The sequence below is a fragment of the Galleria mellonella genome, unplaced genomic scaffold (assembly GCF_026898425.1).
Source record: "Galleria mellonella isolate WM207_F2 unplaced genomic scaffold, CSIRO_AGI_GalMel_v1 utg165, whole genome shotgun sequence".
Classification (NCBI taxonomy): domain Eukaryota; kingdom Metazoa; phylum Arthropoda; class Insecta; order Lepidoptera; family Pyralidae; genus Galleria; species Galleria mellonella.
The window spans coordinates 253617-274402 of record NW_026442009.1 but is presented as its reverse complement, the minus strand read 5'-3'; the positions used below and the strand labels follow the sequence as shown (position 1 = coordinate 274402).

At 34.6% G+C, this 20786-nt stretch overlaps 2 protein-coding genes across 11 annotated transcripts; one reads left to right on the top strand and one right to left on the bottom strand.

Moving 5' to 3' along the window:
* Positions 1-2132: 2132 nt before the first annotated feature.
* Positions 2133-3728, top strand: LOC113518825 (DNA polymerase delta subunit 3-like). The gene has a single exon (XM_026903825.3). It carries the CDS (start codon positions 2196-2198, stop codon positions 3552-3554), a length of 1359 nt encoding a protein of 452 aa, XP_026759626.2. The 5' UTR covers positions 2133-2195; the 3' UTR covers positions 3555-3728.
* A 529-nt stretch (positions 3729-4257) lies between these two features.
* Positions 4258-19790, bottom strand: LOC113518833 (TAF5-like RNA polymerase II p300/CBP-associated factor-associated factor 65 kDa subunit 5L). 10 transcript variants are annotated; one of them, XM_052892717.1, is made up of 15 exons: positions 19457-19790; positions 18600-18708; positions 16280-16413; positions 16056-16207; positions 15162-15536; positions 14533-14680; positions 8897-8975; positions 8677-8818; positions 8473-8502; positions 8197-8376; positions 7421-7573; positions 7057-7204; positions 5794-5962; positions 5162-5393; positions 4258-4414 (listed from the first exon to the last, which is right to left on the bottom strand). In XM_052892717.1, the coding sequence occupies exons 3-15, from the start codon at positions 16355-16357 to the stop codon at positions 4303-4305; spliced, it is 1998 nt and encodes a 665-aa protein (XP_052748677.1). In that variant the 5' UTR covers positions 16358-16413; positions 18600-18708; positions 19457-19790; the 3' UTR covers positions 4258-4302. The 10 variants fall into 10 exon arrangements, with proteins under 10 accessions (XP_052748677.1, XP_052748678.1, XP_052748679.1 ...); XM_052892718.1 differs by having other exon boundaries at positions 19461-19790; XM_052892719.1 differs by having other exon boundaries at positions 19747-19763.
* Positions 19791-20786: the final 996 nt, after the last annotated feature.

The following is a 20786-nucleotide window of genomic DNA, read 5'->3' as shown; positions in this document are numbered from 1 at the left end:
CTTGCCTGCTTCTCTTTTTTCCTGAACATCGGTGAGGTTGTGCGGCACCCAGTGCGAAACTATCCTCCGCATCCGTAGATGCACGTGTAGAATCTCGTGAAGGCTTCCTGATCCAATCTGCAGTATATGCTGAATCTCTTGGTATGTAACACGTCTATTTTCTTGGATAAATTTTTTCACTACTAGCACGTTTTCTTCCGTAACAGCCGTCATGGGGTGATCACTTCTTTCTTCATCGCTTAAATTCATTATACTAACGATACACGGTTGTCTTAGAAGGGCCTTCATCCAAGAATGCCATTTGAAATCTATCGTACGATTCGTCCGCTTTCAGGCGATACTTAAAATCGTAAAAAATCATAGCGCGAAAATGTTCTCGACGCAAATCCATTTTTCAATGAGACACGGTAATTTGAACTAGCTTGCAAAAAATGCGGAGGGAAGTTTTAAATTTAGCACGTGCTTATTTTTACTTATAAATAATCATATTTTTAAATAAATTATAACTGGCCTTACTAAAACTAAACTAAAAACTTTTTCTCTCAATACTTTCTGAGTGACCTGGTATATATATAATACATACATAATATAGTAGCGAAACACTGATAAATTTTGAAGCTTCAATGTGATGTGATGTAATGAGCAGGCGGGTTGCTAGTGTAGAAATAAAATATACACTTAAAATATATTCCAAGTCCACACGTACAAAGTCACAGGCAAAAGCTACTTAAGTAATAAAGCAATATTTACCTACAAGAAGTATAGAAGTGTTATAGGGATATTTTAAATTAGTAAATGACTACAATTTTATAAATTGGATATTAGATCCGTTCAAAATATGCCAAAAAATGAGAGATACGGATACAATTTTTTTTTCGGATATCAGTGGATACGGATACGGACATTTAGTAAGTCACTATACTAATTTAATTGTAGAATGACCGTAAGGCGCCATTTCTCTAAACATATTTTTAATTTTTTTATTTTAATTTGATCATCATCATTATCGTAACAGCCGTTTACTGTCTACTGCTGAATTGGAGGTTTTTGCCAGTTTTGCAACGCTTGACAAGCAGGTTGGCATCCGTAATTAGGCTTAGGTGATGTTATTTTTAATGAGCGATAATGGAATGGTAGCCCTGTCTGCCTAGCGGTATATGCAGGACACCAATGAGGCATGACAAATGAGTATAAGAAGGCAAGGCAAATCAAGACCATCGTAATAACTACACTTGAAATTCAACAAGATGGTTTCCAAGGGATGGAGATTGACCAGACAGGGTTTGCTAGCATTGGGACTGGTATTACTAGTAACCAGAGGAAGACGGTACAAAAGTCGTTTACTTGGGTAGCTCTGTCTTATTCATGTTTCAACCGTGAAGCAGTTGTGTTTATATGACTGTGTTTCAATTTGAAAGGTGAGATATGGCAATTAATTTACAGGGTACAAAGGAGTGACACCTGAGTCCTCAGGAATGGCAGCGCCAGGGGGGGGGGGGTATCATGTGTGAAATAGTATACTCTATTATGTCCATGGTACTGCTCATGTCTATAGGCGACGGTTATCACTTTTCATTAAGTGGGCCATGTCAGCTTGTTTACCATTCTAAGTAGCATAACAAAAAAACTAACATGACCACCAATCTTCCCACTCGGCTTAGGTAATATTTTAAGAGAGACATTGCTGTCCTTCCGACCATTAAGTTTCTTTAGTCGCTTTTACGACACTCACAGGAAAGGAAGGGATGGTTCACTCTACACCGGAACCATACGGCTAATTTTAATTTTATATTTTCCATGAAATATATCAAGAAATGAATTTATAATAATTTTGCTTAAATATTTAGAAATTTTATGCATATTGATCCGTATAATAACGATTTTGCTGTCATATTAAGTTGAAATTTTGTTTTAAAAGAAGTTTAGAGAAATGGCGCCTGAGAATAAATCCCAATATGGCCTGTTGCCATAGATTAAGCATAATACCTGTGGTCCTGTTTTAATGTATCCAATTTTATCAAAATTTACAATTATAACAACTGTCAATGCTGTCAGTATCAAAATAGGCTGTATAGTTTTGTTCCTTTATTTTTCCCATTGTAGATAAATTGATACTACTAATGTCAGTGTCAAAAAGTGCGCTAAATTTGCTGTTCTTGTTACTTTCATAATTTTATTAAGCAAAAGTAGTCGTCATGGAAGGAAATAGGGATACAAATTTAAACACGTTAAAAGAAATGTTATTAGACGAAGATAGGTTAATTACATATGTATCCTTAAGTAAGGAGTTATGTGTCCATGTCAATGAGAGTAAATTATTACTCAACAAAATAGTGGATTTGATAAAAAAGAATCACCCTACCATCAATCTATGTGTAAATTATATTATATCAGGTTTAACAGATGACAACAAAGCTTTTACTAAGATATGTACTGATGCTGAGATCGACGGTATTAAGAAATCATCAAAATTAATTTTTTTTCAACACATATATAGTGTTGCCAAAGGTCAGCCTACAGTTGATAACATGGCATACACAGCAATAAATAAAATTGAAGATTTCCTCTTATGTACTGGTTTTATAAGAAGTAACCTGTGCATTAAGAGAACAGTCAATGAGATTGGAAACTTGAAATCAAGTAGTCAAGAAATTGCAACACACACAAAACCAGTAATTCCAGTAAAAAAAGTTAAAGAAGAGAAGGATACAAAAACAGAGATTGGGGAGCCCAGTATTGATATAGTGCAAAAATCTAAACCAGATCCCACTATAAAACAAGACAACATGTCAAAGAAGATGGATTCCAGAAATCACAATAAGTCTCAGAAGAGTATTGCAGGGTTTTTCAATAAAACTGATGTACATCATAAAAATGACAACTATAAAAATGCTAGTAATGCTATAAAGATGGAAAATGGCAATAAACCTAATATTAGCATAAAGGTTGAAGAAGTTGATGTAAAGTATGATATTGATGTTGAAATGGAAGATGTTAAAAATGATTACGAAGAAAAAAATAATGGAGAAAACAAATCTAAGAACAAGTCTATTACAATTGTGAAAAAGAATGCAAAGGTTGATAAGAAGCGAAAACGGTTATTACATGTTTCAGATAGTGAAAGTGAAGATGAGAAAAATGATCCATTTGCTGATGATACATCTGTTACCAATAGGGCTAATGCAGAATCAGATGATGAAATACCACCCACACCTGCTCTTAATACCATTAAAATTACTTCTGGTATAGTTAATCCTAAAAAAAGGAGAAAGATTGTAGATAAAACTTATATTAATGAAGATGGTTATATTTTGACAAAGAAAGAAGAGATTTATGAAAGCTGCTCAGAAAATGAGGAAGTAGATATAAAGGAAAACATTCAAAAAGTGAATGAAATTTCACCAAAAAAGAAACAAAACAATATTGTATTAAATAAAAAACCAGATGTTTCTCCAAATAACAAAAAGATAGGAGCGAAGGTTAATAGGAAAAAATCATCACCCCCCCAAAAAGGAAAGCAACAAACATTGATGAACTTTTTTAAAAAAGTGTAATATTTTGAATTTACTTACAAATTATACAGTCTATTAGGTGTATTTGTAAAGGTATTCAGTATGATTATGTTGTCTATTTTTTTGTATTTAAAAGCGAAGACTTGTTTAATTTTATACATGACTGTTTTTTATTGTAATAATTTAATAGGCATTATCAATAAATTCTAGATTGAATTAATGTATTTAATTCATTAGGTCTGTTATGTCATTTTTGTATTTAAAAACTTGTAAGAAGATTGTTTTATTGAGGGGACCCTCAATAAAATTAATCTTTTAATTTTTCATTAAGTTCTATTGAAAAATATTAATGTGATGTGTCTCTAAATGTTTTGATGTTTATTACTCAAATGTTTAAATAGCTAAACAGATTTAAAGGATTTTTGGCATACAATTATTTATCTGTTTTGAATTAATTATGGATATTTTGAATACTGATTCATGTGACCAAATTCATGGTAAATGGCTAGTATATATTACATTTGTTGAATATGCTGCCTCTATTAATAAGTTTTCGTAAGCATTTAAATAAACAGAAAAAACAAATATCAAACTTTTTATCAGAGATCTCAGATATCAAGTTCTTTATCAGACAAGTCTGACAGGGGTTAAAATGTCTGAACATGTATTTTATTCTCAATATTATAATTATTGTCAATATTTAGATGCTTTCTATTTTTACTTAGATTAACAAATAAAACAAACATAATAGTGAATGTTTATTATTGACATTAATTATACATTAATTATTTTATCTTTTAGTTCCAATAGCTACTACCCAATCCGGATGAACTTGTACATCTACAAGATATGAGCACTTTGTGTTGTATGTAGCAGACTGTACATCTTGACTGGAGACTGGTCTGAAATATGAATTATAACTCTTGTAATGTATCTATTATAATAATTAATAACCTACTAACTACTAGTAATAGAATAAATTAGGTGTGTCATGCGCGCATTGCTGACCCTGAAGATACCTTAATGTACCCTTTTTGAAGAAGAGACTACAGTATCAGTTACTGTAGTCTTTAGGGAAAATCTTCGCAGAATAGCCGTTTTACCCCTAGATTGAGGACAATTACCATTTTCCATCAGGTGGGCCGTTAGCTTGTTTGCCATTCTAAGTCGCATAAAAAAACTACTTCATAGACATATTTGTTTGCTTATATTAAAATCAATTAATCAATTTAAACATGAGTAGGAAAGAATATAAATGTTATTATTCTTTTTGATCCCAGTCATAAGAGTTGACAGAAAAATAATGCATAATAAAGTAAGAGTTAAGACTCAAAACCAAACCACATACATCTATTCTCTTATTAAGGGGAGAGTATGCTTTCTGGTGGGACATTAATTAGTTGTTTATAGTTTGAAAATGTTATTACTTTTTTCAATTTATATAGGTCACATACTGCAAATAAAAAAAATATTCAATATTTACAATTACTGCTCTAATTACTAAAAGGGCATTTTAAATAATATATTTGATAATAAGATTATCAATTTATTTTACATATATTTTTTGATAGTTATAAAATGATTCTTAATTATGTCAGTTCAAGTTAGTTTCGTGGTCATTATTATTTGATAATTATGGTTTTACTTACTTATTTTTTGTTTGATTATCCCATACTACTTTGACAATACCATCCATTCCTGTTGAACATAACAGAGAATTTTCAACATTCAAGTCATTATGGTCTACTACAATTCTGTTTGTCAGGCTTGCTTTTCCCACTGCAGACCAATCAAGTGCGGTCACTTTGCCATGGTGTCCTCGATACTCATGTACACACGTGCATGCAGCTAGATCCCAAACTTTTATTTTCTTATCATCTCCTGTAAAGATAAATCTTTTTATTAGTGAATGATATTGATTAAATAATAAAAATCATAAATATTAAACTAGCTGTTTCCGACGGCTTTGCCTAAGTGATTCAGTATATAAAGAATCCTATGTTAAATTAGGATATTATTATATATATTAATTAATATATTCTAAGGATCAATATAAACAAAATATCTAAAATATTTCAGTCAAAATTATTATACATTTATGATTGTTAATAAAACAATAGGTTAAGAATAAAGGTTAGAGAAATGGCACTTCCTAAACAGCCCCAATGAAGCTTGTGGTTTTATTCATTTTGCCTGTAGCTTTTGCAGTTATTTGTATGTGATATTGCAGTATAATAACTATGTTATATTTATTTGCCAGTATCCATACAGTTTCACTCACCGGCACTGGCAAGATAGTTCCCAGACGGCGCGAAGGCAAGCGCCCGCACTGCGGCGCGGTGTCCAACCAGTACTCGTACCAGACGCGCGTCACATACTCGCCACAGCCGCACGCTGCGGTCGGCGCCGCCGCTCGCTATGTACGCCTCGTTGGGGTGGAACTTCACAGACTGTGGACACCCAGAAAAAATAATAAATTATTAAAGGCATTATAAAGATTTTACAATGAACAATACTAATTTAATCTAAAATGAATATGGGACACAACACGAGAAGTAATCTTTTAAAAAAATATAATGAACTGTGTCCCAATTTGATGAATCGCATACTAACGGTTAGGGGTTCACGAGTACAGTCACAGAAAAATAGTTTCATTGTTATTCAAAGTGGGCGTATGTTTAGAGGCAACCCAACATTGATGATGATTTTTGACCGTTACCACCGTCATCGCGAGAATGTGCTTTGGTCGCAAAGAGAACTACAGTGCCTTATAATATTTCACAGATAAATTATAGGCGATATTTTCATAAATGAAATGGGTTCCTGCAACCCTAACATAACACAGTTAACTTTTTTGCTAAGGAGGTGTCTCCACCAAATACGCTCACAAGAACGATATATTTTTTAATGGGTGATGATAGAATAGTAACCCCACCTGCGCTATCGGGATACGCTGGGGGGCACCAGTGAGGGATGACGGGTGAGGATGAAAAGGCAAGTCAGTTAGCCCCTCGTGAGGAATTTCACTAGAATTAATCACGACGGTTTCCAGGAGGAAGCGCGTGGAGGTCGATCTGATAGAGTGTATTGCTAGCAATAGGTTAATTAGACACCATTACTAGCAATCCCTTTCCTATTCTATTGATATAGTGATGCACTATCTAATGATATATAAGCTAGTTCGGAACTCATCATGGCCCAGAACACATACTATCCGGGACAGGGTTCTTTGATTATTAAAGATAATAGGATCAATTCTGAAGTGTTATTTCCAAAACTATCTAAAAATTTAGTTGTTTAGTAAGAGAGCCAAGACAAAGAAAAAGCCTGACTTCAATAAATATAATTCATACTAGTCCATAAACAAGAATGTTTTTAGCAGATTGTATGGACAGCAAAGGTCAATTTACATTTTTGTGTCATGTTATCAAGATGTATTCTTCTATTTCATGGAAACTACATAATTTAATATCATATTAAATTACTTTTTGAGTGTTTGCTATTATAATGAAAGTTTATAATGAAGAGACTTCTTTATACTTACAGTTACATCAGACATATGACCGACAAATACACGTATAGGAAATGTCCTATCGAGAGACCACAGCTTTGCAGTCTTATCGTGAGATCCGGTAACAACAGAGAGACCATTTTTTGATACGTCCATACACCATATCGGATAATTGTGACCCCTGCCAAAAAAAAATGTAAATAGTAATGAAATTTGTGTAACATGGTAAATAGATTTGTATATTATTCAAGATAGTTAATGTAATTACATGTAGGAAATGTGAATCTGAATTTAAAGCTACCCATTCTGCGTTTATTGAGTCTTCTCGAGAGATGACAAATTCTGAGAGATTAGCTGAATAGGAAACAAAAATGTTTTTACTAAACTACTAATTTACCTATAAATGGCAGCACAGGAGTAATCAGTTAACCTCCAAGCTCTCATTGTATTGTCATGTGAGGCAGAAAGGACCAATTCTTCTTGCCAAAGTACATCTAAAGCTTGTATTGGGCCCGAGTGACCTCTCAGAGGTAAACCTGCGCCTATTTGTCTGGAATTAAAACAATAGGTTAACACAAATATTAATTATATTAAAATCTTATGAAAGTAATTCTATAACCATTTATACAAAAAGCGTGGTCACGTGATTGATGTGGTATGAAAGGTTAAAAACTTATTTTGATATTTCATGTTTAATTGTTTGTCCTTCAGACTTTTTTATTTTTTATTATACTACAGGTGGCAAGCAAGCATACAACCCCCTGATGGTAAGCGGTTACCGTAACCTATGAACATCTGCAATACCATAATACAATAATAAGACTAGTTTTGTATTACTAACAAATAAGTACTAGTTTGTATTAATATTTAATTTGGTGGTTATTTAATTAGAATTATTTTTGTTTAATTTCATTATTATAAACATTATTACCATTATTTAAAAAGTGAAATGGAATTTCACAAAATAAACCTAGTTTATTAAAAAAAAAAAAAAAATATATATATATATATATATCGGTAGAAACACTTAAAACACAATTATATATATATATATATATATATATATATATATATATATATATATATATATATATATATATATATATATATATATATATATATATATATATATATATCATACAATATTAGAAACATAATACAGAAATAACATACAGAGTATTATCTTCAGGTGATGGTTCTGGTGGGATATAACATGCTAATTCAATTTCAGAAATATTGCGATTTATTCTTCTTTTAATATTATTTTGACCAAGATCCCAAAGTCTAATTTCCGAATTATTAAATCCTGCACATAACATGTTGCAATTAGAATCTGTTTTTGCACAGATTAAGCTGTAAGAAAGAGACAGTATTATATTATATGTGTATAATTATACAAATAACATTATACAAATTTCATAAAGATATAGCTAATAATGAGGTTTATACTTATGTGCCATTGTCTCAGTCTTAAATAATCTATAAAATAAAAGAAAATCTTTTTTTAGTCAAAATATTTATGAACTACTAAAATTTAAATTTACAATAGTTGTGAGCTAAATTTAATATGTATATAATTCATATATTCTTTCTTAGAATAATAATAATAGTTTTAGAGATAGAATTAACTTCATTGCTAGTTACAAAACTTACTGAGCATCTGGTGCAGCTATTTTATACAATTTAAGTGGCGCCATAGATTCTCTGACTCCTCTTATTGCATCTTGAAGATCTTTTAATTCCTTATCAACATTTGTTTGATATTCTGCATGACCGTTGCATTTGGAAAATATATCTATGAAAAATATTTTAGAATAATAAGAATGCCTAATCTTTAAAGATGTTAAAATAATAAATAATAAACTCTAATTACCATTTAAATCTAGATTTTTTTCTTGAGAATTTCTTCTTATGACATTAATATCCTCATCTAACTGCTCATCATCATCCTCCTGAAAACCAAAATTAAATATCAATACTGAGTATAACATTTATTCACCAGTTTGTTCATCATACTATTTTATATAGCCAACAACTTTATTTATTTAAGGACAACCAACAAAGCATACATTTATGTCTACTTAAAATACATTATAATATGGTTACATTATAAAATGCTGCCTCAATTAAAGGCTGCCACGACATGCTTATTCATAATACGAGGTTTGTCCGGAAAGTACGTATAAAAGTTTTTTAAAAATTTTATTTTACAATTATTCAGGTAAATCAATTTTATCCCCTTCAAAGTACTCCCCCTGTGACATAATGCACTTGTGCCAACGCCGTTTCCACTGTGAGAAGGCTCCTTGAAAGTTCTCTGGTTGTAGGTTTCTCAGCTGCCCCGTCGTAGCTTTTTTTATCTCATTTATGTCCCCCAAATGCCGCCCCCGAAGTACCAATTTGGTTTTTGGGAACAAGAAGAAGTCACACGGGGCCAAATCCGGCGAATAGGGGGGTGTTCGGTCACCGTAATGGAATTTTTACTCAAAAACTCACGGACAACAAGAGAGGTGTGGGCAGGGGCATTGTCGTGGTGAAGAATCCAACGCCCCTCTCGCGCCAATTCTGGACGAACTCGTGCCACACGAGCTTTGAGGCGTCTGAGCACATCGACGTAGAATTTTCCATCAACTGTCTGGCCTGGAGGGACAAATTCTTGATGGACAATCCCCCGAACATCGAAAAAAACAATCAACATTGTCTTGACCTTTTTAGCCACTTGTGGACGGTTGGTTCCTTCACAGCATCATCCCCATAAACTGTTCTGAGATCGGCAAAAATTTCACTGCCATTCTTGCCGAGTTTCGAGAGAAACTTGATTACGACGCGCTGCTCTTCAACGGAAGCGGGCTCCATGCCGACGGGGTTTCGTTAAGAGGTAACTTCACAGATGGCGTGACAAGCCAGTTCGCACCGCACGGCGGTCAGACCAGAACTGAAGCATTGTTAGGGACATAAGGAAGGGGTCCTGCGCTTACCTGGCCTCCCCACTCCTCTTTCTCGCATTCCAGAACACTTTTATACGAACTTTCCGGACAGACCTCGTATATTATTATTAGTAAAGAATACATCCAAGTTGAGATTATAAGCAAAACTGATTTATTTATCTTTTACCCTCATTACACCAAATATCAACTGTCATTAGACATCTCTAATAAATACATAACATACCTTTCTCTCATATTGATTGGTTTACAAAGCAATGATTCTATCTTACAAATCAATAGATACATAATAATATTTTAAAATTGACAATCACAATAATGAAATGCTAATTAGGTATTCCTATAATATCTGGCCATAAATCAGGCGGTGGAATCAATATGGGGGAATCCGGTGTCAATTCTGAATCTGAATCCTTCATGAGTTGACTGTCTAACTCAGATGGGCGACATGTCATGTCAGATGGTCTGGCCAAGATTTGGTCAGTATGGCGGCGATGTAACTCTCCGTCTTCCGTTTTCACCCTGTAAGTCGTTGGCCCCTCTATTGTTTCCACAGTGGCTCTGCGCCACTTTTCTCCTGGCCCGTACATGTGTATCAGTACTGGTTGATTCACTGCAAAGGTACGGGTGGGCCGGTGCTGTGCCGCCACTTCACGTTGCTGGTCAGTACGGCTAGGCATCGAATCAGGGTGTAAGACTGACACTGCCGTTCTATATCTCCGCCCATTGAGTAGTTCCGCTGGTGTTTTGTTAGTGGAACTATTAGGAACTGTCCTTAAATAATATAAAACTTTACACAATTTTTGTTGCCATTGTATATTCTGGCTTTCAAGTTTCTTCATTTTATTTTTAAATGTTTGAATTGCACGTTCTATCTGCCCATTCGTTTCTGGGTGGTAAGGTGGGGAATACAAATGTTTAATTCCATTCTTTTTTAAGAAATTATTGAATTCTTCCGAGGTAAATGCGCGTCCATTATCTGAAACTAGTACGTCAGGCAGTCCTTGTGAAGTAAAAATTTTCCTTAGCACCGTTATCACTGTCCCGCTATTCATCGTTGGTACTATTTCGGCTTCAAACCATTTGCTATAGCTATCTACTAGAACTAAAAATGTTTTCCCCTGGAAGGGTCCAGCAAAGTCCACATGTACACGACTCCAGGGTTTCTCTGAAACAATCCAAGATTGAGGGTCCTTTGGTGGTTTATTTCTTACTAATTGGCACTGTTGGCAGGCGGCTACAATATTCTCAATTTGACGATCCATGTCTACCCACCATACATAGCCTCTTGCATACGCTTTCGTCTGGACCATGCCCGCGTGTGGAGCATGTAACAACTTCAAAACCTTTTCCTGCAAGGATGCCGGTATTATTACTCTGTTACACCACAATAAACAGTCATTATTATGTGAAAGAGCTTCTCTTCTTGACCAATAAGCTTGTAAACTTGAATCTGTATTCTTGCGTGGCCAGCCGTGTAAAACATGGAACATTACTTTTTGCAGCACCATATCCTTTTTAGTTTCTTCAGCAATTTTGCCAGCATTTAGCTGCCACCCGCTGAACTGCTCTTCTAACAGAAGCAGATCACCAGACACTTCCTTCTTTACACTGGATGTATCCGTAGCGGTCCATCTGCTTAAAGCATCCGCGTTGCCAATTAGTTTCCCAGGTCTGTACTTTAGTTTATAGTCATAGCAAGCGAGTTTAAGTGACCAGCGTAACATTCTAGGCGAAATCTGTTCAGGTATAGGCTTTGCAGGATTGAATAACCCTACCAGTGGCTTGTGATCTGTAACTATACAAAATTTACGACCTGCTAAAAATTCGTGAAATTTGGTCAATCCAAATATAATTGCTAGTGCCTCCTTATCAATTTGCCCGTATCGTCTCTCATGAGCTTGCAATGTGCGCGAGGCCATCATTACAGGTCTTTCAGATCCGTCTTTCATCACATGGGCAATAATCGCTCCTACTCCATATTCTGAAGAATCACAGATGAGAAGCAATTCTTTTTGTAAATCATATCCCATCAATGTGAGATCCGATGACAATAAACGTTTTGCCTCATTGAAAGCTTTCTGTTCTTTCTCTCCCCAGCTCCAGGGTCTCTTTGATTCTAATAGTCTATATAATGGCTCTAATATAGTGCTCTTATCAGGTAAAAATTTCTCATAGAAATTGTATAAGCCCAAAAAGGCTCGCAACGTCTCTTTGTTAGTTGGAGCCGGTTTTTCTTGAATTTCCTTTACCTTCGTAGGTGCCGGGTGGAGGCCTTCAGGTTCGCCGCAAAAACACACTTTTTTTTCATTCAATCGAAATCCCATTTCTTGCAATTTACTTAGCACTTCTCTAAGTCTGTGATTGTGTTCTTCAATGGTGGATCCCGTTACCGCCACATCGTCCAATAAACAGGCGACGCCCTCCATACCTGCAAGCGCCGTTGACATCAGGCGTTGAAAAACAGCTGGCGCCGCATTGACACCGATCGGTAAACGGTTCATTCTCATTAAACCAATTGGAGTGTTGAGTGTTAACAGCATTGCAGTCGCATCATCAACTTTTAGCTGTGTATACGCTTGCTTTAAATCTAATTTACTGAATATTCTACCCCCACTCAACCTTACAAACGCTTCATTTGCTGTTGGAAGGGGGTACGTGTCTGTATCTATCGCGGTGTTTACTGTCACACGATAATCGCCACACATCCGTATTGTCCCGTCATCTTTCATCACTGGTGTCAATGGTGTTGCCCACTTCGAATATCGAATAGGTGTTAGCACGCCCTCTATTACCATCTTATTCAGTTCTTCAATCACTTTCTGTTTGAGTGGGTATGGTACCGCGCGAGCCTTTAAGAAACGCGGCGTGGCGTCTTTCCGTAAGTGTAACGATACTTTAGGGCCCTTGTACTCCCCCAATCCTTCTTTAAATAATTCAGGAAATTCCCTTTTATAAAGTATTATATCCTCTTCCGACCAGCACAAACCAGACACTTGAAGTCCTAGTGTTTGGAACCAATTCCTGCCTAACAGATTTGGACCAAGTTCACACTGTGCTTCCTTGTTCGCTAATATAACCCGCACATTTGCTACTCCCAACACTTTTATTGGGTCTCTAGTCCACGTCACCAACTTCAAAGTAGTGGCTCTTAACGGTGGAGGTGTCGACCAGAGCTTCTTATATGTCTCCTCCGACATAATGGTCCGTGATGCCCCCGAGTCTACTTCCATTAATAATTTTACACCGTCTATTATGACCTCTGCCGTTATTGGTGGTGTATAATTATCAGTACAAACATAGATCCCCATCATTTCCTCTACTGCCGTATCACCACTTCTGCTACATTCCCCCGTCTCGTTAACCTGGTGCATGCGGCCCGGTTTTTTATCACATGCCGCCGCGATGTGTCCAAACTTCTTACAATAGAAACATTTTGCTTTCCAAAATGGACAACGTTCGCCTGGCTTATGACCGCGTGTACACCGTCGATATTCATTAGATTTTACAATGCCAATGTCCATAGGTTCACAATCGGTGACGTTTAACGGAGTTTGCTTTGATTCGCTAGACGTACTGGCAGGGTACAAATCAGGGAATGTCACTTGATAGTCCAGACATGTTTGTAGTGCAACTTCATAAGTTATTTTCTTCTTTTTCAATAAGTCGCGTCGTAAGCGATCATCCCGCACCCCCAGCACTAGTCGGTCTCTCAACTGGCGTTCCAAGTCTATAAAATTGCACTTAGCTCCGAGCTGGCTGATGGCCGCCACATAGTCCTGTACACTTTCTCCCTGTAACTGTTGTCGTTTGTGAAATTTTCCCGCCTGTAGAATTTCGTTAACTTCTGGTTCGAAAAACCTATCTAGAACCCTCAAAATTTCCACTAAAGGTACTTCTGTAGGCCTTTTTGGAACTAAAAGCGATGCAATTAATGCAAAAGTGTCTTTTCCACATTGAGAAAGGAACAGTGATCGGCCCCTATTGAGGTTATCTTCACCGACGCCCGCCGCGTCGAGCGCGCACATTAACTGTTCCTTATAATCACACCACTTATCAGTCTTTGGGTTGAATTGTCCAGGAAACACAATATTTGAAACAGTTGCTGCCATTTTCACAATAAACAATTTTTATTTACTTCGTCGCCAATAAAGAATACATCCAAGTTGAGATTATAAGCAAAACTGATTTATTTATCTTTTACCCTCATTACACCAAATATCAACTGTCATTAGACATCTCTAATAAATACATAACAATTAGTATGAAAACTTCAGTCATTTTCACTGTGGTGTATACTTAATATATAATATTATAGGGTTTTCTTTAAATATTGCAAACTCTATAACCATTAGTACTGCTGTTACACAAATACTACTACTCCTTATCTTTAATCTCAATATTCCCTACCTAAAGGATCTCTGAAAGAGATTTGCTCAGTGATAAGGCCACCTTTTGTATTACTTCACATTACAATGTATTATATTTAGTATTTTTATAAATAGTGCCAAAAAAGCGTAAATAAACAAATTTAGTTTGTTTTAAAATAATAAAACAAACTTACCAAATTCTTTTTGTTGCCATCATTATTTATATCCATGTAAAACCACGTTTGTAGTACTTGTATTAATAATACATGCCCATGTTTGGCTAGATATGCCTTTAACATGTTGAGTGCATCTTGAGACAAAGAGATATCATATTTGGAGGACCTTAAAACAGTGAATATCAAATTAATTGTGCAATAGTCAGATGAATAAGTAATTACAAGAAAATACTAAACCTTTATCAGATTTGTTAGTTTACTAGCTATGTATCTATTTCAGTAATTAACATTTTGAGCCTGAATTCTTTTATAAATGAGATTCATATGAAACCTAATCAAATTAAATCTTATAACGATTTTGTAAATTGATAAAGGTATGAACTTTTAGGATGTATTCACATAAATTCTAATTATTGTAATAGAATTTAGGCACTAGATTCAATAAACAGGTTGAAGATAAATTTTTTAAGATACAAAATGTTAGTAGCATGTGGGAGTAATACAGGTATTTTCTGACAAGAAATCCAGCATCATTAAATATAAAATTATACTTAGATACATTTATTACAAATTTGTCAATGGTGTCATAATCAATATGTTTGGTTGAACCTGTTAGTTGTACAACATAATTATAAAATTATATCTACCTAAAAGCAGCTATAGATGGTCTTGTTTCCACCTCTTGTAAGGTATATATAGAGCCAATGTCATCAAGTATTTGATTCATGTAGTCTTTCTCTGGTGTTTCATTATCTATTGTTCCATTTTGCAGAGAGTTGAATAATTGTTCAAGGCTGTTCGGCCGATATAATGCAGATGGTAAATTACCATCGATTGGTTGATGGTAAGACAAATCTTTTTGTGGCAGTGTTGCTGAATGTCTTTTAAGAAATACTTGAGCTGCACTGCTATGGCCTCCACGTAGCATTTCAAGATATAGGTGACAAAGTAGTGGACTCAACAAACCGAGCAATTCATTTTTTACTTTCTCAATTTTAACACCTTTTATAAAGTTGGCTAATCTAAAATTAGACAAGTATTTCTTTTAAGAATATATTTTAAGTATTTCAAGTGTCATTATTATAAATAAACTGTGTAATATTGTAAGGTATTAAACAACTATAGATTTTATTCCTCATATAAGGCGTTAAACATAGGCCTCCCCTGTAAGGGGCATTTTGCCATAAGGTGGCAGGAGAATTATCAACTACAGTTAGGTTTTGGAGATGCTGCTGCCTATCCCTCAACCACTAAGTTCCCTTAATCTTATAAGACCTACCCCTTACGAAACCCATAGGAAAGAAAAGGGGTGGCCCATTCTATGCTGGGACTACATGGAATAGATTTTATCAGTAGGATTACATTTTGTAGAAATGTAAGCAATTTATAACTATATTTATTTATTTAAATTTCAATTCACTGTGAAAATATATGTGCATTCGATGGAGTTAACCTGAAAGATGTTACCCACCATTCTATCTTTGGGCATATATAAAATATATATAAAGAAAAATCGATAAGAGAAGATTAAATAAACATACTTAGTATACTGTACATCATATTGCCCAGAATCGTTATTGATACAAGAGAAGAGTATAGAATTAGCGCGACTTGATTCACATTGGACAATTGACGAAACAGCCATTTGTTCAGCGCTTTGGTTTAAAGAGTTTGTATTGAAAATGTCTGCATCCTGAAAAAAATAAATAACAATAGTAAATCAAGTGAGAAAAAAATTATTCTCAGTAAATTTGGTTTTACTTACAGGATAGTTTCGTCGTTCTAAGTAGGAGGTAACAGCAGCTTTAATGGCATCATTTCTGCTCTTTTTAATTAAAGACATGTATTATTAGCAAAATGAAATATATTTTTAATCACCACCCTCAATTGTATTACAATCTAAAAGTTAAAATATAAACAACATTAAAACCACAGAATACCTAGAAGGAAATCTGTTTTGATGTGCTGACAGACAAATGTGTAAGGGTTGCCCCCAGAGAGTTAGATAAATAATAAAAAAAAAAAAATTCTAAATCAATTATTTTTGAATCATCGTGTATTAGTATTGCTCTTTTATGCCAAAATGAATAACATTACGAATAGGCGTTTAAATAAAATCAATCAGACCGATAGTTTTAAAGTTACGCTGCTATTTTATGCCATCTTATATTTTTACAACTTTCTGATTTTTCTTGTGGTTACACTGATAATAGGATTATTTCGTCCCTACGTAATATCGGTGTATCTCGACTCCTGCCGAATAAACAACTAGGTAGGTCTGTGAGTGATATGAGTTGCAGCAATATATAAAATATTATACTGTCAAATGCAATGCAAATGGCTACCATCTTAACTGTTTGTGGAACAGTTTCAGCTTTGTATTTCATATTTCTGTTTATTTTGACTTGGGAATTACGATCATATATAATTAATATTGACTCTGTTAAGAGTTACTTTAGAAATTGACCAGATATTATGGAAAGTGTTGAATATATATATATATATATATATATATATATATATATATATATATATATATATATATATATATATATATATATATATATATATATATATATATTATATATGAGGGCTACACTGAAAATTTTTAGAACTGGCTACTTGAAAGCAATATAATGAAAAAAATTGTTAAAATTTTGTAAAATGGAACTCTACGAGTAATACTGAGTATATAATTTATTCGTTTATTCGTTTGTCATTTGTTTTACGGTTTGACGGCAAATTGAAAATAGTCTGTGTAACGTTATCATGAACTTAACACGAGAAAATTTTCGTGCGATGATTTTTTATGACTTTCGATGTTATCTCAGTCAACAAGAAATTTATGATAGACTATGATTGGCCTTCCACGATGAAGCCCCGTCTCGTGCCACTGTTTACAACTGGTTTAATGAGTTTAAACGTGGTCGCACTAATCTCACCGATGATGTGCGTGAGGAACGGCTTTCTACGGCAACGACTAAAAATAACATCAATGTTGTGCGGCGTATGATAGAGACTGATAAAAGAGTGACCTATCAGCAGATCCAGGCAAGCTTAGAGATTGATACTGATACCAAAAATGCAATCAGTATAATTTTTGTCTGTCTGTCTGTCTGTATGTTCGTTATAGAAACAAAAATTACTCGACGGATTTGGACGGATAATGAAACTTGTTACAATTATTCTTTATACTCTTGGGCAGGTTATAATATACTTTTCATTACGCTACGATTAAGTACAATCAGAGCAGTGAAGGGAAATGTTAAAAATTTCCACCCGTGCGACGCCGAGACGGGCCGCTAGTAAAGAATATAATAATAAAGATTTTACGGAGGTGACTCAAATTCTGTGTTTGACATAGTTACGGGAGACGAAAGCTGAATTTACTATTATGATCCTGAAACTAAAAGACAGTCAGCTCAGTGGGTGTTTCCTTCTGAGGAGTTGCTAACTAAAATGAAGAGAGGTCGAAGCGTGGGAAAAAAGATGGTGGCCTCATTCTTTGGAAGGACAGGTCATTACGCGACAATTGTTTTAGAGGATCGAAAAACAGTTACTGCAGAGTGGTACAGTAATAATTGTTTTTTGGAAAAAGTGCGTGAGAAAGAACCTCGAAGTAGGATCCTCCTTCACCACGACAATGCTTCGTCGCACACTGCCAGGCAAACGATCGATTATTTGGCGACCTCAGACGTAGAACTACTGGGTCATCCGCCTTATAGTATTACTATTATTATTATATATAGTAATACTTGCGATTTTTATTTATTCCGAAAAATAAAAGAAAAACTTCGAGGAAAACGTTTTATGGACGCCGAGGAAGCTGTGGTTACGTTTCAGAAGGCCGTCGAAGAGATTCCTAAGGACGAGTGGGCAAAGTGCTTTTCTCAGTGGTTCTATCGGATGCAGCGATGTATTGACGTGAATGGACACTATTTTGAAAAGATAAAATAAAAGTAAAAACTTGCTAATTTAATCAGTTTTTTATTTTCTAAGGACTTTTAGTTTGACCCTCGTATATATAATATGACGAATTGGAGATCTCAAGAAAAATAATATTTATAAAAAATATTTCACGTTACCGTTAAAATAATGTTATTCTTTCGGAGAGAAAGGGATTGTTAGTAATGGAGACTGAGAATCCCAGTGCTAGCAATATATCCAACCAGGTCGACCTCCTCGTGGTTCTCCCTGGAAATTATCATGGTTAATTTCTGATGAATTCATCATGATGGGTTAACTGGCCTATTTTCATTCTCATCTATCACCCTTCACTGGTGCTCCGCAAGCGTATACCGTCAGCGCAGGCGGGGTTACCATACCATTTTCACCCATAAAAACAAAAATTTATTCTTTTTTTTATTTTTGCTAAAAAAAAGTTTCGTCATAACTTGCAATTTGACATAAAATTTATATTTTTGTATGCAACTTAAAATGGCATACAATACTAATGATCCACCTGATGGAAAGTGGTAATCATCGCTTATAGACATGAGCAGTATCATGGACATAACAGAACATACTGTTTCGCTCAGGATACCGCCCATTCGTTGCCATTCCTGAGGACTCAGGTGTTATTCCTCTATACCCTGTAAATTCACTGCCATATCCCACCCTTTAAACCGAAACACAGCCATGCAAACACGAATGTTGCACGTTACCGTGAAACATTTGTGTTTGTAAATAGGTATTTTGAACACTAGTTTTTATTACCTAAGATTATTATGATTATAGAATTATATTTATGAAAAACAATTCATGAGCGAGCGGGACCAAAGCAAATTATAATATAAAATTTTAGACGTTTAAAAAAAACGCTGCTGCTCATCCCTGGATAATTATTTTCCCTCTTATGACAGCATGGAAAAAGAAGAGGTGGCCCATTCTATGCCGGCACCAGATGGCTAACCTGTTAACTAGTAAGCTAAATATATCTTACCTACTTTTTATGATGAATGATGGCAGCCCCTGCCATTCCATTTTTAAGCCTGCGCTAACGGAATATGCTGGCAGTTAGTCTATCATGGCGAGATTATTCAGAGTTAACCACGATGGAAGACCGCGTGGAGGTCGACTTGGTGGGGTATGTTATTCTTCCTCTTAACAATTGTAGTTATTTTTATTGAATGATAATGAAATGGTAACCCCGCCTGCGCTAACGGTATGCGCTGGCATGGCACAAGTTAGGGATGATAATGAAAAAGCAGGTTAGTTCATCGTAATGAATACATCTGGAATTCAGCACGATAGTTTTTAGGGGGAACCACGTGGAGGTCGACCTGATGTACTAATAAGTAAAAAATATGCTCTAGCTTATATTCAAACTATGTAGAGATAAAAACGTAATCAATAAAACATACGAAAAAAATATTGAAATACAGATTGTTGTGTACGCGGGTAAATTGTATCTCTCAACATCCTGTTAAACTGAGATATACCGCCTACGGGTCGCGTATTTCAAAATATATACTGTAATACTCTAATCAAATTAAATAATTTATTTGCATTAATTGTTTTTTTTATAATACGTAGGTGTTTTCATATATATATATATATATATATATATATATTGGTCATGGCTGGAAAGAAGCCATATAGTATATTTAAAAAAAGAATAAGAATGATTTGAATTTTTGCATACCATTCTTGTATCTCTGTGTGTAATGTCTTATAACTATAATTTTGTTATGTAAATAAATATAAAAAACACTAGTGGAACTATAAAAGTGGTATCATTTTGGAGTAAATCGTCTATTTTTGGTCCATCGAGTCGGAGTATCGAGGATTAACGACAAATTTAAACTGCTTTTTTGTACGAAGTCGGCGAGCGTCAATTGTTGTTGTTGAACATTGTATCGTCATATTGCAGCCGTAAGGACATCAAAGCAGAACTGAACATAGTATTGTAAGTGATAAGTGCTGGTGAACTGTGAGTACATTTTATTTATCTAATTACAGAAGACTAAGGAATTTACTCTAAACATTTCATATAAATATTTACTTGTAAAAACTTTGGATATTATTGAAACTTTATTATTAAATTTATACAATGGATTCATATATAAAAGTACAGCTTGATTTAAGTGAAAGAATTAGTAGAGCAAAATCTAACTTCAAAAAGGCACCCAAGGAGCGACTTCGTTCTATAGATTATATTAGTACTAGATTGGAAGCTTTAGAAGAATTATGGCGTCAGTTTAGTTCGACACATACAAAACTCATTCAAAATACAAACTACAAAGATTTGAATGCTAGTTCCTACGTATGTA